Consider the following 20,336-nt stretch of genomic DNA (forward strand, 5'->3'; position numbering starts at 1 on the left):
TTTTTGGTTGTTTTTAATTTTTATCTTATCCTAGAACTCTTAAGATGACAAGATACGGCGGTGTGCTTCACGCTTCATAATCTGCACTGCTTGCTATTACAAGCCTAATACGTTTGAGAATGCAAAAGTAGCTAATACTGTTAATTTATTTTGAACAAGGTACTTGCTGATACTCAGAGGAGCATTTTAGCTGCTCTCCTGGAAGAAATCAAATAAGAGCAATGTGAGGAACAGTCTGGTTACAGGTTGTTTGGGAAGTGAGGCTGTTTCACTGAAATTGCGAGCTCCGGGGAACTCATGATAAGTCCTGTAACATTATCTGTACGCAATAGGACTTTATTATTGTTGGAATTATCTTATGACAAACACTTAATTCTTGATGTGCTCAAATTAATTTGTGAGAGTCAAACGAACAAACGCTCTTTGGTATAAGCGTGTTTTGACATACTTTGATAAATTAGGATTTATTTTTTTCACTTGAGTGAAACCAGACAAATAACCACAAATATGAAATCTTGGAAGATAAAATCCTGAAAGTGTATTATGCAACTACTTGCAAAGTTTTATAGCCTAGCTCTTCTTGAGGGACAAATAAATGAGAAATGAAAGCAGCTACTACTATCAGGAAAATGCATTAGTATTTTGACGGATAGATGTGGAGATCTTAATACATGAAGTTTGTTTTTTTTTCCCTGATGTGTAAATATACACTTAATGTAATTAGAAACAATTGTGAAATAGCAGGCAGGGAATTCAAATTCTTCAGTTAAGAGGATATTGCAAATGTGATTTGTTGACAGCTTGTCGTGCTGCCATTACAGCTGACCTGGAGTTTTCTTTCTGAACAACTTTTCAAAGGAAAGCTAACAGAAAAAGAGACATATTTGGCCAGGGAGTGCTCTTTCTCTGACTAGCAGCAGATGCTCAGAGAAAAGGCAGAAGAACAGGGCAAGTGCAGGGTGGTGTTGCCTGTGGAATAGCCCCCTAACATCTGACTGTCCATGGCTGACTTCTTGAGCTGGAGGTTGCGTCCATGGTTTTAATTTTTAATAGCCCCTTTCTTCCAGTAGTTTGATTTAAATAACATCTTGAACCCATTTGTATTTTTGAAAACCACACGGAGTCTTCACAAGCAAACTTTTATTTGCTTTGTTTGACATTGTTTTCAAATTTTCATTTTGGCATTAGGGGGAAAAAAAGGTAAAATACTTTTTCCTTGAGTTGTTCCGCACATATTGGATGTCATTGGTCTGAAGTACTGATTCCAAATGCTCCGTTTCAAATTAGATAAATGAGAGTTTGAAGTGTATTTTGTATATCGGGATGTTGTCACACAGGAAGTGGTATATTAGGCATCAACTTTTAGGTGCTACATAGGAACTTGGAAGACAGATAGCAACATTTTGAAAAGACTCTCAGCTTTTGGCCATCGTTTACTACTTACTCACTTGTTTACTTTTAGTGTGTCTCAGGGCTCTGAGATTTTAAGCTAGATTGGCCTGTTTAGAATTTTATTTCTGTATTACAACATCTGAGTGAAAGAGATCAAACCAAAATTGTCAATAAAATATGAAATACATGAAAAAGGGCCTTTTTTATATATATACTCTGCTCTGAAGAAAAGTTTTGCATACAAGTAATATTTTTAAACTAAGCTATTGCTAAGCTTCCCCTTCGCATGGCTAGCTTGCCTCTGCCAATCATTAGGAAGTCCTAAGCATTTAACCCCCATTTGAGGAGCTTAGTTTGAAAATACAAAATAAAACCTCTTGCGCAGCCATACCTAGTACTTGGAAGTGCCCGATTCCCTTGGAGCTGGTGATTTTAACAGCGAGGTTTCTCAGGCACCTGCAATTCTTTTTCTAAGCATGATCAGAAGCACTTTGGTGCCAAAGCGCTCAGCAGTTTTGAGACCTACCTCATGTCTGGCCTATGACCTATGAATATGACGTTTTAAGAGGAGAGGGACCTCACAGGTACCTTTGAAACTGGCTGGTGGTTCAGGCTCTGAAGAAAACGTAGCAGCAGCAAACACGTTACTTTGAGTCAACAAGAGAAGGTGATGGAACTGGGCCTCTTCAATACTGCCCACAGTGACAAGGGGAGTTGCCCAGAGTGCAAGGGAAAGGCTTCCATGCATTTTTCTCCTGGAAGTCATTCCAAGGTGCTCATCTTAGCTCTCTGGGAAGTGCCCTACCTAGCAACCTATAGGTGATTCTTGGGAAAGATGCACTTGCAGCCTTATGTGTTGAAGCCACTCCACGTTCCATGCAGTCCTTGGCATTCATGGTAGAGAAGTTAGTGAATCTCTGCAGCCTAATAGGGCAGTCACATGGATCAGGGAGGCCAAAGTTTCAGATACTACTACAAAATATTGCTGATCATGGAGGCCAAGGTTTCAGATAGTACTGCAAAATATTACTCATCTATCTTTATCTAAGGATAGTGTTGTATAAACAAACCTTGGAGAGGAACTGGGACTGAAGCCCTTTTTATGATGGGAATGAATGCTCGAAGTCCAGCCCCAGTCCCAGTTCACTCCTAAGTATTCCCTGGAAAGGACAGGAGGGTTTAGGACCATCCCTCCCTGCACCTTCCCCTAACCTGTACCCCTGCTGTGATAGTTCTTTCCTTCTTCACTATTCTTATTCCTTACTTTTCTTCCCATCCTTATCTACAGGAAGGAATTACAACTTTTTTCCCCCCGTATGTGAGTTCAGTTCCCCCTGTGACACTATGAAAGGGAATTACCACCATGACTTCCTTCACTGTTCAGTTGAAAGAAAGAGAGTAATCCCTGATCACAGCTGTAGTGGCCTCTCTTTCTGGAGCGCATTGTGTTATGATGTCCATGAGAATGGAGGTGGCGAGGCCCTAGGGAGGTATGGGACTCTCCCTGAGTTGCTGTCATGGCAGCTTGGACTGCTCCGTGCTCAGCTTTGTTGAATTCTCTTCTGAGGTATCTAACTGCATACCCAAGGCATTTGGGTCAGGATTATGACAGGGGTCAGCAGCCTAAAGGACGGGCAGTGGGAGGCTGGGTAGTACTTACAAACTCCCTTGGTAGTCTCCAGAATCTCCAAGGGTATTGCAGAGAAGTCTCTGAATGAGCAGATTATGGAATATGATGTTCCTGCGTAACAGAAAGGTTGAGCCCAAGTTCTTATGGACATTGCCTGCCATTCCTGTGTACACCAATGATTGAAAGAATGGGAATATATCTGTAGCAAAAGTTATTGAGGACTGTTTTTCTCCAAATTCTCCTTGCAATCTGTAAAAGGAAACTTCCGGTCCTCAACCTTTCCTCTAGGAAAATTGTGCATAAACAGAGAGGCTTGTAATAATCTTATGACTTTATCCAACATTAAAAAGTCCAGTTACGTCAGCTGAAAAGTAGATTTAAACATTGTGTTTAAAAACTGCTTCCCAGCACAGCAGAAACTGCGTATAGAGCACAGGTTCTCCAGTTCAACTTGAATTTGTTTGTAATACTAAAACTCCTAATTAATTAACAGTGAATACTTTTTTCTTTGGTTTGATTGTTTTGACCCCAAATACGCAAACTGACAGCCATATGCAAAGTGATGAAGGCGGGGACTTAATTTTGATCTTGCTTACACCAACAAATGGAATGATGTGTGACTTGCATCAGTCTGGGTCAGACTGCAGGAGGCCATATGTGTTTATTTTAGCATTTATGAATGGTTATATTTACCTCATTGCAATGACTCGCTTTGGTTTCTATTGACAAACCCATGACTTAAGAGAATGTTTGCAAAGACAAGAACAGATGTTTCCAGGCTGCTTGCCACAGAGGAAAAAAGGCAGTATTTACTAGTAAGCTAGTGTCGGCTATGCCATTTTTCCAATGAGTAATGATGAACAGTAGCCATTAGTCAGCTGCTGAAGATCCTGACTTGACAACAAAGGAATGGGCTTGGAGATGCCTTTTTGTATAGTCTGATCTATTCAGTAGAGTGGAAGCCAATTGCTGTAATCACTGAAACCAATTCTACCTTGTAACACACTTTTGACGTATCTGAATGACCAAGGGGAACCTGAAAGCTTAATGAAATAAATAATGCATGGATATTTTCTCCCCTCCTCTGCAAGCATGTTGGTTTCAAATTAAGCTAAAAACTTTTACTAGACAGTTTTATGATATTGCGAAGCAACATAAGCTTTTTGGAGTGAGCATGGTGATTTTCTTTTTCCCTCTGCAGCCGTAAGAACACCTCCTAAATCATAGATACTAAAATCAAACCTGTTTTAAATGGTCTTTATAGAGGGGAAATAAGGTGTAATAGACTATCAGCAGGGTTAATGGGAGGGTTTTGGGGAAAGTGTTTGTGAACAAATGTGCGTGCACAGTTTTAACACTCAAGGAAGGACTGAATTCAGTCACCTGGGAGCAGCAGTGTGGGGTGTGCGGCATCTGAGGATTTGGATAGGGAGTTTTGGAAAGGCAAATGAAGCGTGAGCCTACTTTGGGAGAGACAACACCTGCATGTAGTGATCGTCTCTGGGGTTATATGGGTGGGAGGCCCCTCACAGGCAGAGCAGAGAGGTGGGACAGACCCAGTGGTCTCCCACTCTGGGGCGTGGTGCTCAGTGGACAATGCCAGGCCTTTGCCCTCCATGAAGGCTGTGATCTTTGGGGAAGGAGTTGAGTCTTGCTCCAATACGATGATGATTTGTGAAGGGAAAATGGATACACGTTCTGAAGAGATGTGGCTATAATGTCTCTGTAAGCAAGAACCTGCTAGATGGAAATGATAAAGAACTACAGGGTATATTGCATAGACCAACTCTGTTTTGTTTATAACAACATGCAACACGGTGCTCTCCAGGTTCAACCAGAAGCCACTACACAATGTGTCTTTGAATGTCATGAATGCAGGGAGAGTGTGAGCATGACTCTTCCTCTTACAAAACACCAAGGAAGTTTGAAGGAATATACCATATCAGTTTACCAACGGGGAATTTTTAAAACTAATATATGGAGGCGTCTTCTGCTTTCCCACTTTCATGATCCACTTACTGCAGGCTTGGTGAGATGTATTCCAGGAGATACCTCAGGAGAGCTTTTCTGCTATTTTTTTTAATAGGAAGTTTTATGTTGATCTGTAAGTGTCATGCCACTGCCACTGGCTGAATGAAATACCATCTGAGCGGTTCATGGGTGTACTGGTTCCACCTGCTGGCTGAACTGGTGGTGATGACCTGTCAATCAAGTGGTACAAGTAGGGTTGAAGAAGTAATCTTATGGAAATGTTTTACGAATAATTCCTGTCTGAGGGATGGGGATAGAGTCTTTTCTCCATACTACAAACTTTCTCTCTGGTTTTTCATTAAATTTCATGTCATTAAATTAAATTTAAAAATGCAGTTTCTTAAGCAGGATGGCAATACCTAATCAAAAGTGCACTTTTAGAAAGACAAGGACAGCAACCCTCTTTGAAAATAAGAGAATGAACAAATTAACCCCCTGATGTGCCAGCGCTCTGCCTCCTCAATGCTGCTGCCTGCTCATCCCTTTTGGAGCTCACCCAGGGAGAGAAATTCCACACCTATTCCCTGTAGAGCTATCACACATACTGCATGGTATGCCCAAGGGCTGGGAGGATGATGACCCCGCATTGGGAACATACTCCAAAACTTTCCCCAAAGAGGGAAAAGGGTGGGGGTGGAGGGAACTCAGAGCTGGACTTAACTCTGGATGCTGTAATGTCCATGGATACAGAAGAAAGGCTGGATGTGAGAAGAGCAAATGGCTCTTGTTAGCATGGGTTAGCATTGTAGGGTTGAGACTAGCGCTAGAGTTCAGGGGAGCATGGACATTGGATTCCAGTTAAAACTAGATCCTGCAAAGCCTTCAGGGCTAGTAGAAAACTGAGGCTGTACATGAAGGCAAATGGTGTTTGCTAGGTATGAATAATGCCAGAATTAGTGTTGGAGTTACTGTTAGGGTTGGGATTTTGGGTACTCTAGAGCTTAGTTTCTTGTTTGAATCTCACCAGGCTTTCAGTGCTGGGGGTTGGCTCCAGCAGAAGTAAATCTTTTTTGATTGGTTTTGTTAGCGCTAGGTTATGATTAAGTCTAAGTTTAAGATAACAAAGTTTCTGAGATCCTGTTTTATAGAGTTTAATTTCTTGCTATGTTGTCAAAACACGTGGAGTAGATTAGCAGCTGGTTCTATGGAGGTAAGTGGTTTATATTATAGGTTTTGGAGCTAGTAGGTTTTTAAAGAACGCGTGACTGCATTAACTTTCTTCTGCTGGTTGCAAACCTTCATCCCTCATTTTTCTACCGAAGGAAGAAGAGAAGGCTTCTGAGGGAACATTGTGGTGCTGCTATCCTTCCTTCTGCTCCAGGCAGTCATTGCTGGCTGCCAGAGGTTCAGTCTAGCCTGCTGGTGACAAACTCATAAAAGGAGCAAATGATTTATGAATCACACAAGGCTACAGTTATACTTCAGAATAAAACAGATTATTAGTGCATGAGTTGGTCCTACAGATGTCCATATTGACATGCTGCTTAGCATGATTTTGTCCTGTATTGATTAGTTGTCCCCCAGGCATGGTCTGGGCACAGTTCAGGAGGTGAACATGCACAATGACCAGAAGTAGTTTGGATATGGCCATTCTCTTCAGGAAAGTGATTTAACCTCAGGGACAGGAGGTGTTCTGTACCACTTGGCTTCAAAGCCAGAGAAGAGTCACTTCCCTGAATTATTTAGTAATACACAGCAAGCCAAATTGACTCAGGGACAAACAAGCCAATAACTGGGTCTGAAGGGTCAGCCTAAGGAACAGCTTAATGGGGAGGGAATTCTTGCATCAATTGCAAATATGCTGCTCATCTGCAAACATGATTTTGTTTTCTGTTTTAAAAGCCCTGGTGTTTTAAAGGATTTGTTTGGAAGCAAATGCCTCCCGTTTTCTTTGTTGTTTCTGATGGCATGTCTGTGATTGTGAGAACTCAGTAGCACTTGCAGGTACGCTGCAGCAGATTACCGTGCTGCCAGTAATTTTCGTGCAGCATCACTGTACCGTGGTCAGAAATGGTTGATTGCACAGGAGAAGGAAGCGCAGAGCAGTTGTTGAGTATTTAGATAATGCTAGATGGAATATGAGTCTGATTGCATTTGACTTAAAAGCAACCTCCTTCCCCGCCTAAAAACCAAAATCCCACCCCTGAAAATATTACAGCTGCCTCCCATGGTAATTTTTTTAGTGATTTTTATAGGCTCGAGAATTCTCAGATACAGCTAGTACTTCGTCCGTTCGGAGAGAGGTGACACTTCATCTTTCACTAAGATACTTCAGGCTCATTCTCATACCAAATCCATTTTCATTCCTCCTATGTGAACCTGTAACATAGGTTATGCAATTAGGAGGAAAGCATTTGCAGAAATGATAAGGAAAACCTGATAAATGAAATCTGCTATACGCTGTCAGTCACGCTGATGCTATTCCAATAAACACAAACATGGTTTTGTGTAGCCGGTTTAAAGAGACAGAGTAAAATAATTTATGGCCAAAATTGTCTTTCCTTCCTTGCGGTGTTTATATGTATATAATGCTATACACACCAAAAATATGTCAAGGGAGCATTACTGACATAAAGTGGAGTGCTAAAAAGGCAATGCTATGGTTAGTGTCGTAGTTATAGCATTATAGTTAACAGGCTTTTTGTTCAGTAACTGGGCCCCTCTCTGTGAATGCGCTATGTACAGTCTTTATGCAATTAGGAGCATTTTTTAGGGTGAATATTTGGGTTTAGGAGGCATTTTTTCTTTCAAGGCAAATGCAGTCAGATTTATATTGCATCTGTTATTATCTAAGTGGAGCCTTGTCTTCCAGAGCAGATTTGTCTTATAGAGTGCAAGATCGGGCAGCCTTCAATTTAGGAGTGGATGCAAAATACTTTCCGAAGTGTTGCCCTATAATTTCCCCTCCCCCTTTTTTTTTTTCCCCCCTGTACTAAACCTCACTTGGAAGACAAAATCAGTCATTTCCTTGTGGGAATTGTTATTCTGCTCTTTCGCCGCAGTTTCTGAGTGCCTCACAAATGTTAATGTATCATTAGCAGTTCTGAGGAGGTGATGTGGTATCTCCAATTTATAAATCAGGAGTGAAGGCTGGTGGTTGAAGTACAGGTCCAAGAGTGTTTGCTAATTTCGGGGCTCTATTCAGTGACCTGATTTCTTGGACTAATGCATTTCATGGGGTGAAGGCACATTCCCTGTTGTTGATTTCAGTGACATTAGTGAGTGCTCAGGAGTTCTGTGATCTGGGCCTTAGGGCTTGAAACTGAAGACCAAAGGTATAACGAATACTTATTTGGTGACCAGCCGAGTCAAGATTTAGTGTAAAGGGCTTCCCTAGCAGCACGTAGGAACTGTAGAGCAAAGGCTAGCGTACAGTACTTGCTCCAAGGATGATTCTCATTTCCAGTTGTCCGGGACCTCTTTCTTCTGATTTCTGCTGTGGCTTTGAGTATTTGTAACAAATGAGGCAGCGGTCCAGTGAGTGATGGTCTCTCTAGCTGCACTTCTGATCCTCAGAACAGATACCTACTGACAAGTTAGAAAATAGATAATTTATTTAAAGACGATACTTAGAGAAAGCAGTCCAAACCACTTCAGCTTTGCCAGCCTGTCCCAAGTTTTCCTTATTATTGGACAAAATAGGATAGTCTGTGTATACATTAAAAATGTGCCCATATTTTATCTTATAGTAGTCGTCTGATGAGAGTACCTGAGTTAGTCTCTTCCTTCAGATAAATATCCTGCTACGTACTCTTCTACTTGAAAACAGCTCATCTTTGCTCAAAACTGGTCTGTAGTGTCAGCTCAGTGACATTAGTTCACTGCACTGGGTGGTGTTGCTGAGAATGTAAAACTGTCCCATTAGCCTGTTTGCAATATAAAATAGGCTTCTGCATTTTACAAGCTTATGCAGTGTAGCGAGATTCTGGCATGTGTAAAGGAAAAAGGTGTTAAGGAGAGCTGGCAGCTCCTTAAAGAGAAGATATTAAGTGCAAACTCTTCCAATAAGGAGGAAAGTTAAGGAAGTGCAGCAGAAGACCAGTGTAGCTAAATTTTCAGTTCTTCATGGCCCCTGAAGAGAAGAAGATTTTTTTACGGAGTAGGAAGTAGGTCAGATTTCCAAGAAGACAGATAAAAAAGAAGCATGCAGGGACAATAAAATCAGAAATCTTGAGGCACAAAATGAAATGAAGGTATCCAGGTGTGTAACAGGTGCTAAGAACTCATTTTTTGTGTACATTAGTAATGAAAGAAAGACTGAAATAAAATGTTAGAGGGTGAAAGGGACCAACAGATGACATTGGGAAGACCAAAGTGTCTTTTCTTTGTTTGGGTCTTTCCCAGTAAGTGGATGCTGCTGCTACTGATAACGTGGGGGACTGTACTGCCACTGCTACCATGGGCAGGCAGGCAGGGGCCTCGGTGTCAGAAGATCTGACGTGCACAAATGACTGTCTCTGTACAGCCTGATATTTACAGAAGTGTACAGCTTCTACCCCAGCCCACCAATTTTAGGATGGTTTGTCTGGAGGCCATTACAGTACGATACCTGAAATACGGATTGAAGATGTCTTTGAAATTGTCTAGAAACAGTCCACTGTCAGAAGGGAAGTATGAGCTGGGAGGCTCCCAGAGGTGGCTTCTTTGCAAGTGCTATTCTGTACTTTTGTTAATGGGTTAGATGGTAGCACTGAGTATGATAACAATTTATACAGAAGGCACTAAGCTGGTAAGGATGAAAGATGCCATGAAAGAAACGGCTACAATTCAAAGTGGTCTTGATCAGTTGGAGAAGTAATCATAAAAAGAATGGTCACAGTTCAACGAGGACATGTTCTACATATGACTCTTAGGAGTAACCAACTTTATTGATAAAGGCTGGGGAATACATTCCTAGGGAGTAATTATTCAGAAAAACATCTGAGAGTTGCAGGGAAATGCAAGTCAGTACACGAGTCGACATTGTCATGCTGTGGTATGTAGTATTTTGGGGTGAATAGAGAGGAATATGGCCTGCAGAACACATGAAAAAGCACCCTCCCTGGCTGGAGTACTGTGTCAAGTCACAGGGACTATATCTTGAGAAAGGTGTAAATCAGCAAGACTATGCAGAGAGACAGCGACAAGACTGAACAAACGGTCACAGATAACATGACCGAGAAATACGTTTTGAGCGAATTGGTGTTGTTTGGGGTAGATGGCAGCAATAAGATTAGTGATTGCTATAGCCTTCTGTAGATATGGAGTGCTGCAAAGAGGGAAAGAATAACCTCTTTTCTGTGCCTGTTGATAGCACAAGGACTAAAGACTGTAAGTTCCATCAGGACAGATGGTGCTACCATGGTAAGAGTAGTCCAGCAGTGGAAAAGTTTGAGTGGGGAGGTTATTGAATCTCCATTGTTGGAGGCCTTCAAGAACAATTCAGAAACATCCTCTGGCAATAACAAAAGTTATAGGAGATTATACTGCGGGGCTGGACAACACCTGATACCTCTTCCGGGCATAATTGCATTATTTTCTGACACGCTTCCTCTTTCTTTTTTATCCTTTTACTCTTTGGTGAATATTGCTATTGTCTGGATAGGGATTTCTTAGTTGGCAGGGGGGATGAAAGTTTAGCAAATCCATAGCAGTCATCCTGGTACAGAACTTCATGGGGCAGTGCTTTAAGCTACTATGTTTGACTAACTGCAAATTGTAAGAGTCCCAGGCCACAACTTCTTAGTGAGAGTGTTCCTTATAGACAGAGTAAGGACTTGCTTTCTAATCAACATATTTTCTGAAGACTTTTAAAATGCATGTAACAGTCTAACATACCAGCTGTCACCAGAAATCGTGTCCCCCACCAACACCCACGTGCAGTGCGTTGGCACTCATGTCACACGGAGAGGGAGTGTTGACAGGTCCTCTTGGTAGTCACCTTAGAAAGAGAAGAAAGAAGCCAGGGTTCAGCAAAGGAGAACTGGCAATTGCAGGAGAACACCAGGAATGGCAGAACTAGAATAGTCTGAGCAAGGAGTTACTGGACTGGTCCAGGGCTTTTTCACAAGTCCAAGGGGAAATGCGTGCAGCAAAAGGCAAATTTATCTCTGGCCTCATCCATGTTTAGCTTGGTGTTTGGGACCTATTGAACCTCTCTCATTGTGGGAAGCAGTGCAACACTATTCATGGCCAATCTTTCCAAGTTCCAGAGTCTCAAGTAGCTCTAGTTGCATTTGTGTGAAAACTAAATCATGTTTTCTTTTGATTTAGAAGCCGAACTTGATTTCAAAGCCAATGCTTGACAGCATCCTTTGTCTTCGTGATGAGAGATGGAAGTATGTCCGGAGTCTCCTGGCCCCAGCTTTCAGCGATAGCAAACTGAAAGAGGTAAGGTGTAGGCTGTGTTGCTTTCCTAATTTAGAAGATATAATAGTTTTCTTCCATGTAAGCATCTACTTTATATAGCTCTAGATCAAGAACTGGTAAAAAACTGCTAATTTGTGCCAGTTTATTTAGACCTGAAGAGCACATGCAGTTAAGCATACATACAGCGTGATCCAGGTCAGAGATTGGTGAAAATCAGAATAGCTCATCTGAGAATATGATCCTCTGTCTTTATATAGACCAGTTTGTCCATAAAAGAGTAGCAAACTCAAAAAGGAGCCTTACACCTTCCTTCCCCCGCCCTGTTAGGAGTAAGCTAAAGTACGGGAAAGGTTATTGCTCCCAGTTGGAACATAGCTTTTCGTGATTTGCAGAGTCAGCAGCTCTCACGTTAGCACAGGAACTGCTGTCAGTCTATTTTCATTTCTCCATCTCCTTCCCCCCTCCTCCTTTTATTCTTTAATCCTTTCATATAATAAAATAAGTCACTGGAACAGAATGTCATTGCCAGATAAATACCTCTGACTGAAAATAAATGTCTCCGTGCTGACCTGCTGCTAATTTTCTATAAATGTCTCAGCATTTACTTAGCTATGGGAACCCATTACTGGGTAGCAAAGTCCTATTCCAGTGGCACGATATCTCTTAATTAAACGCAGATAAATGATTGACTGCTTAAAGTCTTCTTTCAAGGGGGGAAAAAAACCAACAAAAAACCCTCCAACACCTCTTCCTTTCTGTATTTTATTCTGAAAGGGAGCCATGCCTCACCCCGGTGCCCAGTCCTGGGTTGTAAAATTTTCCACTGGGCAGACGCTTGTGTTGTTTTGACATGCCGCTGTCGAAATCCACAGTAACATCTAAATGCGTCTGGCTTTCCCAGCTCTATAGACAGCGGTCGCTTAGCAACGCCGGCTGTCACCTCCTTATTATGGTAAATTCTAATTGGCCGCCAGCCTGGAGGAGATGTTGATTAATCACGACTGACAACGCCATTGGTTATGCGCCCCGACATTTGCTCTGTCACCGGCTCCATCGTGAAATTTTAGCAAGGCTCAGGATGTTTAAATATGCAAGCGATTAGTTGCTCATGGCGTTGTGGGGAGAGGAGAGTTTTGCGTTTTCCTGGCGGAAATTAATCTGCTTTACTGCAGGTCACCGGCTCTTTGCTGGTGGACTAACAAAAGATAAAGCCGCACTCCCCTCAGTTTGTGGAGAGCCACCTCTGCCAGCGCTAGCCGGGTAGACCTGATGGAAAAGATCTGTGAGGGCGAGCAGGCGGAGGCCCTGGGTGTCGTGCTTTGGGGCCGGGCAGGCACGGGTCTGCAGGGTTTGACTAATTAAACCAGGGTGGGAGAAGTCACGGTGCTCACTGTGCACTGCTTGGTGATGGAGGTGCAACACAGGAGGAGGATAATGGTAGGAAGTAAAATGAAGAGCTGGCTAGTGCCTGGTAGCTGTCTCACGTGCACAATTTGATATCTTTGTTTTTAGCCTGATAATGAGTTTTCCCTGTGCTGCCTCTTCCAAACTCTGTGGAAGGGGTGTGATTGTGCATGGTCTCAGTGTGACCTGGAAACGGTCACTTTCTCCTCCAGAAAATGGGAAAACGAGGAACAGGGAAGGTCTCTGAAAGGCCCAACTTTTTTCCTCTGTCCCATGTCTTCACCAGAAGACCATCCATCCCTATACAGACAGATGCTTGCAGTAAGTCCATGTGAGATTAAGAACCTCTTTTGAATGGATGCGCTCCTCAGCCTTTCATTTCATTTTCTAGCCAAATACATGAATGGTACTGGGATTTGAAGTTAATGCAACTTAAGTCCTCGCCCATGTGCTTCTCTTGCTGTTGCTTAATTTAGAAGCCATACCAACACTTCTCAAAGGAAATCAATGCTCATTAATTATGATCTCACTTTTTAACTCTCCCATATTTAGTACTCTCTCAGAACCTCTATAGCAGCATGAAAATAAAAATACCATGTTCTAGTATTGGCCATACTACAGAGTACTCAGAGTTACATAGAAGACATCCTGTTTTTTTAAATAAACTCTTCCTCTCTTCCTCAAAGGAGTTACAAATAAGCTAGTTTTGGTATTAACTTATTGCATGAGAATGCGGATGTGTTGTTTTATACAGATTTATAAATACTGCTAGACACATTCCTCATTTCTTCTAATAAGACATTGATTCCTTTGCCACAGAGGTCTGAGCTCTGACAAAACCCAACACCGAAGTCTTCCTCTCTGTGTTCACTCTGGATCTCTGCCTTGCCTTTGTTCCCCTATGCAAACTCCCCAGTGACACTAGAGAGACTGCAGACCTCTCGAGTAGCTTTGGAGAGTGGTTCCCCTTGAGCACCGCAGTCCCTAGTGCCAGTCTAAACGTCGACTTGTCTGTCTGGATGCTCTGAGACAACTGGGAGCTATTAGCCTGTCACAGAGCAGTAAATGTTAACAATTCCCTGTGCTCCCCATAGCAATCACTTCAGATAAAAGATGCACGGAGGGCCGGAGAGTTGAGCGTAGGTTCCTGATATCTCCATTTCAGAAACACAAGAATCTACTACTAGGCTAAAGGACAGCTTCAGCCACAAGAAGCCACACTTTGACCTGGCTGCTGGAGGATAAAACCCAAAACAGACCTAATGTATGTTGCTAAGGTTTGACCAGCAATGCCCCGCAGAGGCATCTAGCAGCTGTGGCTGGGGACAGAGGCATACTTTGCCCTTGTCTCTCCATGGAAGTGGTGTAGCGTCAATGAGAAGTTCACTACACTTGAGGAATTTCCGCTTAGTTTAGCAAAAAATCTCCAACAGCTGGTCACCAAATGAGGAAAAGTTGATCCCAGAAATTTTGAAGCTTGTAAAGTTATGAGCAATTAACTGAAACTAGAGGTTATAGAGCTGTTGGGTAGCCAGTGTTGTGATTGGTGAGTGTATGCAGAGAGTTGTTTTCCTAAGACTTCTCAAGATTTTCTAGCACCTTCTCCAGCTTTCTCTCTCTGTCTCCTCAACTTCGCTTTAACAGCTGTGCACCATTTCATTGTTGCTTTTATGGATTTCTACACATTGTGTGTTCACCCTTTTTAATTTTCTATTTCTAACGAGTATATAAAGATTAGTAAAGCAGTCCACTCCAACTGAAGGCAGGTTTGGCCTCAGATAACGTTGAATTAAAATACTCTAGTGGCGAGCATAGCATAAATGAATAGACTTGTAAGCTTGATCCGGCAGTAAGATTTGGTAGCGTCCCACATGAGATGCCACTTCAGTTGGTAGCTGATCTGATAATAAGCTCTTTCCAGTGACATCCCTGAGTGGACCTCGTAGTGCCCTTGCTATGGGAACACTAAGAACGAAAAATGAGAGATAGGAGGCAGGAGACCCAAGAAGTTTCACTTCCAGCTCTGCCATTGACTGCCTGTGGGTGACGTGGCAGAAACTACTTAAATTCTCTGTGCAGAAACTACTTTCTTCCATTAAATGGGAATAATACCGACCACTGAAAGTTGATCCAAGATGTAGTTCATTGGTGAAATGAAATACCTGGAGGCCCTTAAGTAAAAGGTGCATTTCCTGATGTTCCTGTCATGCTCTCCTCAGTTATTATGTATTGAAACAAGCTGATATGTTAGTGATCTTGCTCTACCAATCTTGATGCCCTATTTAGTATTTCTTATTTTGTTCCTCCTCTTTTTGCTGTGGTGCCTGTGATGATCCTGCAGTTCTGGACCCCTTGTCAGACTTGATAAATAGCTTTTGCTCTCTTTTACAGCCAACACCAGCAGAAAACCTATTGATTTTTATTTATTCTGATGGTGCTGCAGCGGTCTTGTCATCTCCTATCAGTATGTCGGTAATCCTCTCCTCCATTAACCAACCATTAAAACAAAACAGAGCACAAAAATTAAAGAAGAGAGCACAGCATAATGTAGCATTTTCCTAAATAACCTGCAAAGTGGAGTTTGTGTTGAGGCATTTTCTTTCAAATGAAGGGAGACACAAAGCAGAACTTGCGATAACATGGCAGAATAGTGCAGGAAAAATCCTCCAGTGTCAGTCTCAGGCATGTAGATCTTCCAAGTCCCAGTAGGACATAAGATCTGACAGACCAGCCACTGAGGTTTCTTTGATTTGCTCTTACTCTGCCTGTGCACCTTGGTCAGAGGCATTTTGGATGGGTCTCTGGAAATTGCTGTTGTTACTGAACAAAGCAAGTGGGCTCACTTGCGACAAAGCAAATCACTAATGTGATCGCTAAGCTGATATATGAAATATGCATATCCTTGAGCCACAAGTCAGTGTCTGGTTGAGTTGCTCACTTTGGTTAAGTTATGCCCGTGAATAGCAGGGCCCCACTGTGAAGTGATGGAAACAAATCCTCTCCCAAGCATCTTCCTGATGCTCCACTCTCTTCTTGGTTTTAATTAGGGAATTGAAATCTGATACAGAAGCAATTCTTATGTCAGGGATGTATCCTTTTTTCCTTCTCCTTCCTGTATATTTCATCCCATTTGTGGCACAAGAGGCCCAACACGACTTCTGCGTACTATGTGTGAACAGTAAAGTCTCCAGCGTGTCTGTCTACAGTGAGTATGATCCAGCCTTCTACTCTATAGTTTGGGTGCTAATAATAAGACGAATAGTAATAGGGAATACTGAGGACCACATCTAACTAGAGGAACGTGACTCTGATGCCTTTGAAGAGTGCAAACATCCCCATGCACTGTGCGTACGCAGAATCAGAAACTAATTGTTGTTATGTGCCAAATAGCATATTGGCAGGATTTATACAGCAAAGCCCTTGGCATCATGAAAACCCTAACCCCAAATGCTCTTCTTTGGCAGAAAGCAAGAAATTTGGACTCTGGGCTACTCTTGCTATTAGATAACTGGTAGATCAAATATTTACAGGGACCATATTGTTTAGATTTTTCTTCATCCTGTTACTCTCAGCCAATCTGAACACAGAGCATCTGGGGTTTGTTTACCCACCAAGAACTGAATCTCAGGCAGGTTATGCAGCTTTTATGTTCTGACTGGCAAATGAAAATGTATAGGAAGTTGCTGATACCCGAGACGGTGCAGATCAACATGTCTGTTTCTGTGCCGGTTTTCAAAGTTTTGTATAGTTCACCTCCCCCAACCCAACTCTATTTTTCTTGACAATTGAACAAAGTGTTTAAAATGTTAAGGGACTTGAGAATGTTTCAGTCTGTGGTCTTTTTAGTTAGCAATCTTGGACTAATTTATGGCCCTCAGGGGAATAAAAACCCAAACCCAGGATTCCTGAGTAGATATCCCCCGTAGCTTTCATATGCAAATAATTGTCTCCTTGATATGACTCTGTCCTATCACACTAACAATAAATCAAATCCATGTGCCGCCCCTCCTCCTCCCTCCCCCCCCCCCCCCCCCCCCCCATTTTCCTGGTTAGATTTACTAAGAAAAATATCTTGTGGATAGAAATGAATTGCAATGGTATTTTGAAAGGCTGGTGGAATGGGGAAAGCTCAGAGGTGCTGTGAGATGCCCTGGCCAGGCATACGTGCCCCTGCCATCTCTGCCAGCTGTTGGAAAGCAATAGTAACCAGCTGGGTGGTTGCAGGTCTGGTGATGTGATGAAGAATAAAAGAGAAAATAAGGCAATAAAAGGAAAATCTGAAATGATCACCATCTGTTTAGGAAGCATCATACCTGTTAAAATATGGGTTTTCATTTTGTTCTCCTTAGCTAGTTCAGTTCATTGGAGGGGTTGGACCCAGAGTTTATAAAGCATTTCACCCTGATTCAATCTGTTGAACAGAAATGCGTTAATTTTGTTGAACCATTTGAGAAGAAGCTCACTGCAGGGGACCTTCTTTAGAAAGTCAAAAGGGGAAGAAAACTGCCACGTAACGTGGTGTTCACCTCCTAAACACATACCAGCTACTTTTACCGAATACTAATCTGGCTTCAGAATTGTCTTGTGAGACTGTGGCAAAGCCCAAATCAATCCGGCTTTGAACTGAAATAGCGACAACCTGCTCTGTCCCATGTAGGTACGGGACCTCGAGAGCAGCTAGACACATTCTTGACTCAGACTTCTGCCTTTGGAAAACATGTTGGATGCTCCCACGTTGGCCTTTTGACTGCGTATAGTCTTGCCCATGTGTTAGGATGGCAGTGTGCCTGTGCACAGAGTGTTATGCCAGTTTCACAGAGACAGAAGTGCCAAGCAAAATGGACTTGGCTGGGCAGGCTGCATAGCTTTCGGAGTGTGCTGAGAGGCTGCAGTAAGTCTTTTTTGGTAACAAGAGTGGCAGAGGAGTAGGACAAGTCTGTTCTCATGTTTGTTGACATCCGTATGCTGAAGGAGGTTGTTCAGGAAGGAAAGGCAGGTTTCTGTGTGTATGTCTGCTGATGCTTGGCATAATTGTTGAGGCAAAACTGTGGTATTAAATTGTAGGCTATAAGGATCTCTCCGCAGTCTATACTGAGAAAAAGCCATAGCAGATAATGCCTTTAGGGTCACGGCTGGATTGTTGCTACACCCTTCCTCTGCCGCCCTAGCAGGTGTGCAGGTGTAATCAAGGCAAGTGTCTGATGCCTCTCATATGTAAAAAGTTAAAGAGAAAGAGACTTTAATGAGTTCTTGATGGTTGCCTGTGTCATTCTTTCCATGAAGCACTAAAGAGGAGACTATTGCATTATTAGCTACAGCCAGGTTGTGGGTAAGTCTGCCTGACCATCAAGTGTCAGTGACTGGAAGAACCATTAGCTGAATAAATTCATGTGAATGTCCATTTAATGGCATCACCGCTCCAGAATCCCCTTTCCTCAGGTAGCAATAGAAGTTTGCCCTCAGCAACTTGCAGTGGTATACATGGTGCTTTTCTAATGTACGTGTTTTTTATGGTTTGACGAACCCACAAAAATTTATTGTCATTTAGACAATTATTCCATCGCCTGATGACTCCTCCCCGCCTGGGAAGGGGAATCAGGGAAAAAACAAGGAAGACCAAGGACTGAAATATAAACAGATTTAATAGAATAAGACTAGATAACTAACATTAATAACACTAAAGAACCAATATTGATACCGATACCAATATAAAATATACAACAATTATACTCAGCCAACTCTATCAGCAGGAAGCTGTGCACTCCCAGCAGTGGGCAGCAAATGTTGGACACTGTGAGCGCTATGGCTTCGGGAGGAAGGGAAGGGCTCGGGGGTCCAGCACCGGGGCAAGAAGTTTTGAGTATTGCAGCTGTGATAGGAGAGAGAGAACTCCTCAGCAAGCTTTCTAATTTATATTGAATGTGACATTCATGGTATGAAATAATCCTGTTGGGCAGCTTGAGTTGAGTGCCTGGATCTCGCTCCTCTTTGTCCCTGCACCTGTCCAGCTCGAAGACTATGAGTCCTTGAAACCCGCACACCATAGCTGGCTATAAAGTAAATATTTTCACAAATTCACACACTAGAGTCTTTTAAAAGTACAGTTTTCCCAAGCATTAGAAGAGACTTTACTGAAAAATAAAATTACTGAAAGAGAAAATAGTCCTGTGTCGCTCAAACCATGACCATGTTAAATCCCTCAGACTGAGGGACAGCAGGATGGAAACGCTGGGCCTCTGATGCTAATATCTTTACAGGACTTTGGGACTATGGAAAATATTATTCCTTCTGCCCTGGAGTGTATGTAATCTAGATGTAATGTACTGTAAATATGGATAAATGATCAGTTGGAACAGGGAATGATTAAAAAGAGAGGGGGAAGTCTTTGCTTGATAGCTCTTGCACAGGTGTGCAAGAAGAAAAGATCAGGTAAGTGACAGGGCCTCTTGTGTTTAAGCCCAGAGCTGGAGGAGGGCATCCCTGTAATGTGTAGGTTTGGTTTTAGCAGACATTTCATCTTAGCGGTGCAAAAGTGCCCAACCACACCTGCAGAGGATCCTGAGAGCTCCCTCCCATGTACTGGATAAAACTAATTTAGAATAATTGATTTTTATTTTTTTTTTTAACATTTTAATGTTTTTCACAATACAATGTGTTCCTTTCTAGATGACACCGCTAATAAACCAGGCCTGTGACGTCCTGCTGTGTAACTTGAAAGTCTATGCAGATTCTGGCAAAGCTTTTGACATCCAGAGGTATGTTCAACATGCCAGAAATTAGTAGCAGATTTAAAAAAAAAAAAAGTCAATAGCAGCAGTTATTCTAAATATGCGCTTACTGTATAAAAGAAGATTTTTTTTTTCCTCCCTTGTTTTTATAAGTGGAGATCATAGTTTAATAGAGGATGTGTCTGATAGATGCCTTTTCTTCCTGGGGGCAGCCATTGCATACTTGAAAAGTAATTTTGGAAAACCATCTAATGTATTTCTAGCTGTTGTTTAATGAAGTTTTAACAGCTGGAAGCAGAAAGGAAAGCTGCATCGCTCCCTGTCCAGTCTGCTCTCTACAGTCTGCCAGTAATGTACAAATATGGGAACAGATCTAGTATCAAATCCCTCTAGCCCATCACCTTCTTGCTTTTTTTATATGAGGTTTTTTGAGCACTTAATCATTCTTACCACATTCCTCCTAACCCCCTCTAATGGCACGCTAGCCTCTTGTGAGACGATGGGATCAGTACTCCAGATGAGAACGCACCATTGATTTATAAAATGACACTAATATTTTCCATACTGTGCTTTCTCCCATTTGTTATGCATTTAGTACCCTATTATCTTTTTTTTTTTTGTGTCGCTCTATCATCAGAGGCCTTCACTGAACTGTTCACAACACTATCTAGCCCCTTCTTTGAGAAGATGCATTTCTTCTAGGACCCTGTATGGTATATGAGTAGTTCAAATGCATTCTTTCTAATAGGCGCTATTTTGCATAAACTTCATTTGCTAGGTTGGTCAGTGGCCTCTGAAGTTCT

At 42.2% G+C, this 20,336-nt stretch overlaps 1 protein-coding gene across 6 annotated transcripts in view; it reads left to right on the forward strand.

Moving 5' to 3' along the window:
- TBXAS1 (thromboxane A synthase 1) overlaps window positions 1-20,336 on the forward strand; it is a 266,910-nt gene that overhangs the window by 130,810 nt on the left and 115,764 nt on the right. For all 6 annotated transcript variants that reach the window (XR_008464443.1, XM_054188252.1, XM_054188241.1 and 3 more), the window contains 2 exons: window positions 11,306-11,422; window positions 19,472-19,560. Coding sequence is in view for 5 of the 6 variants with exons in the window: in XM_054188252.1 (XP_054044227.1) it covers window positions 11,306-11,422; window positions 19,472-19,560 (206 nt within the window). In the remaining variant the exon portion in view is untranslated. The remainder of the gene's footprint in view (window positions 1-11,305; window positions 11,423-19,471; window positions 19,561-20,336) is intronic.

Source organism: Rissa tridactyla, chromosome 1, assembly GCF_028500815.1.
Source record: "Rissa tridactyla isolate bRisTri1 chromosome 1, bRisTri1.patW.cur.20221130, whole genome shotgun sequence".
Classification (NCBI taxonomy): Eukaryota; Metazoa; Chordata; class Aves; order Charadriiformes; family Laridae; genus Rissa; species Rissa tridactyla.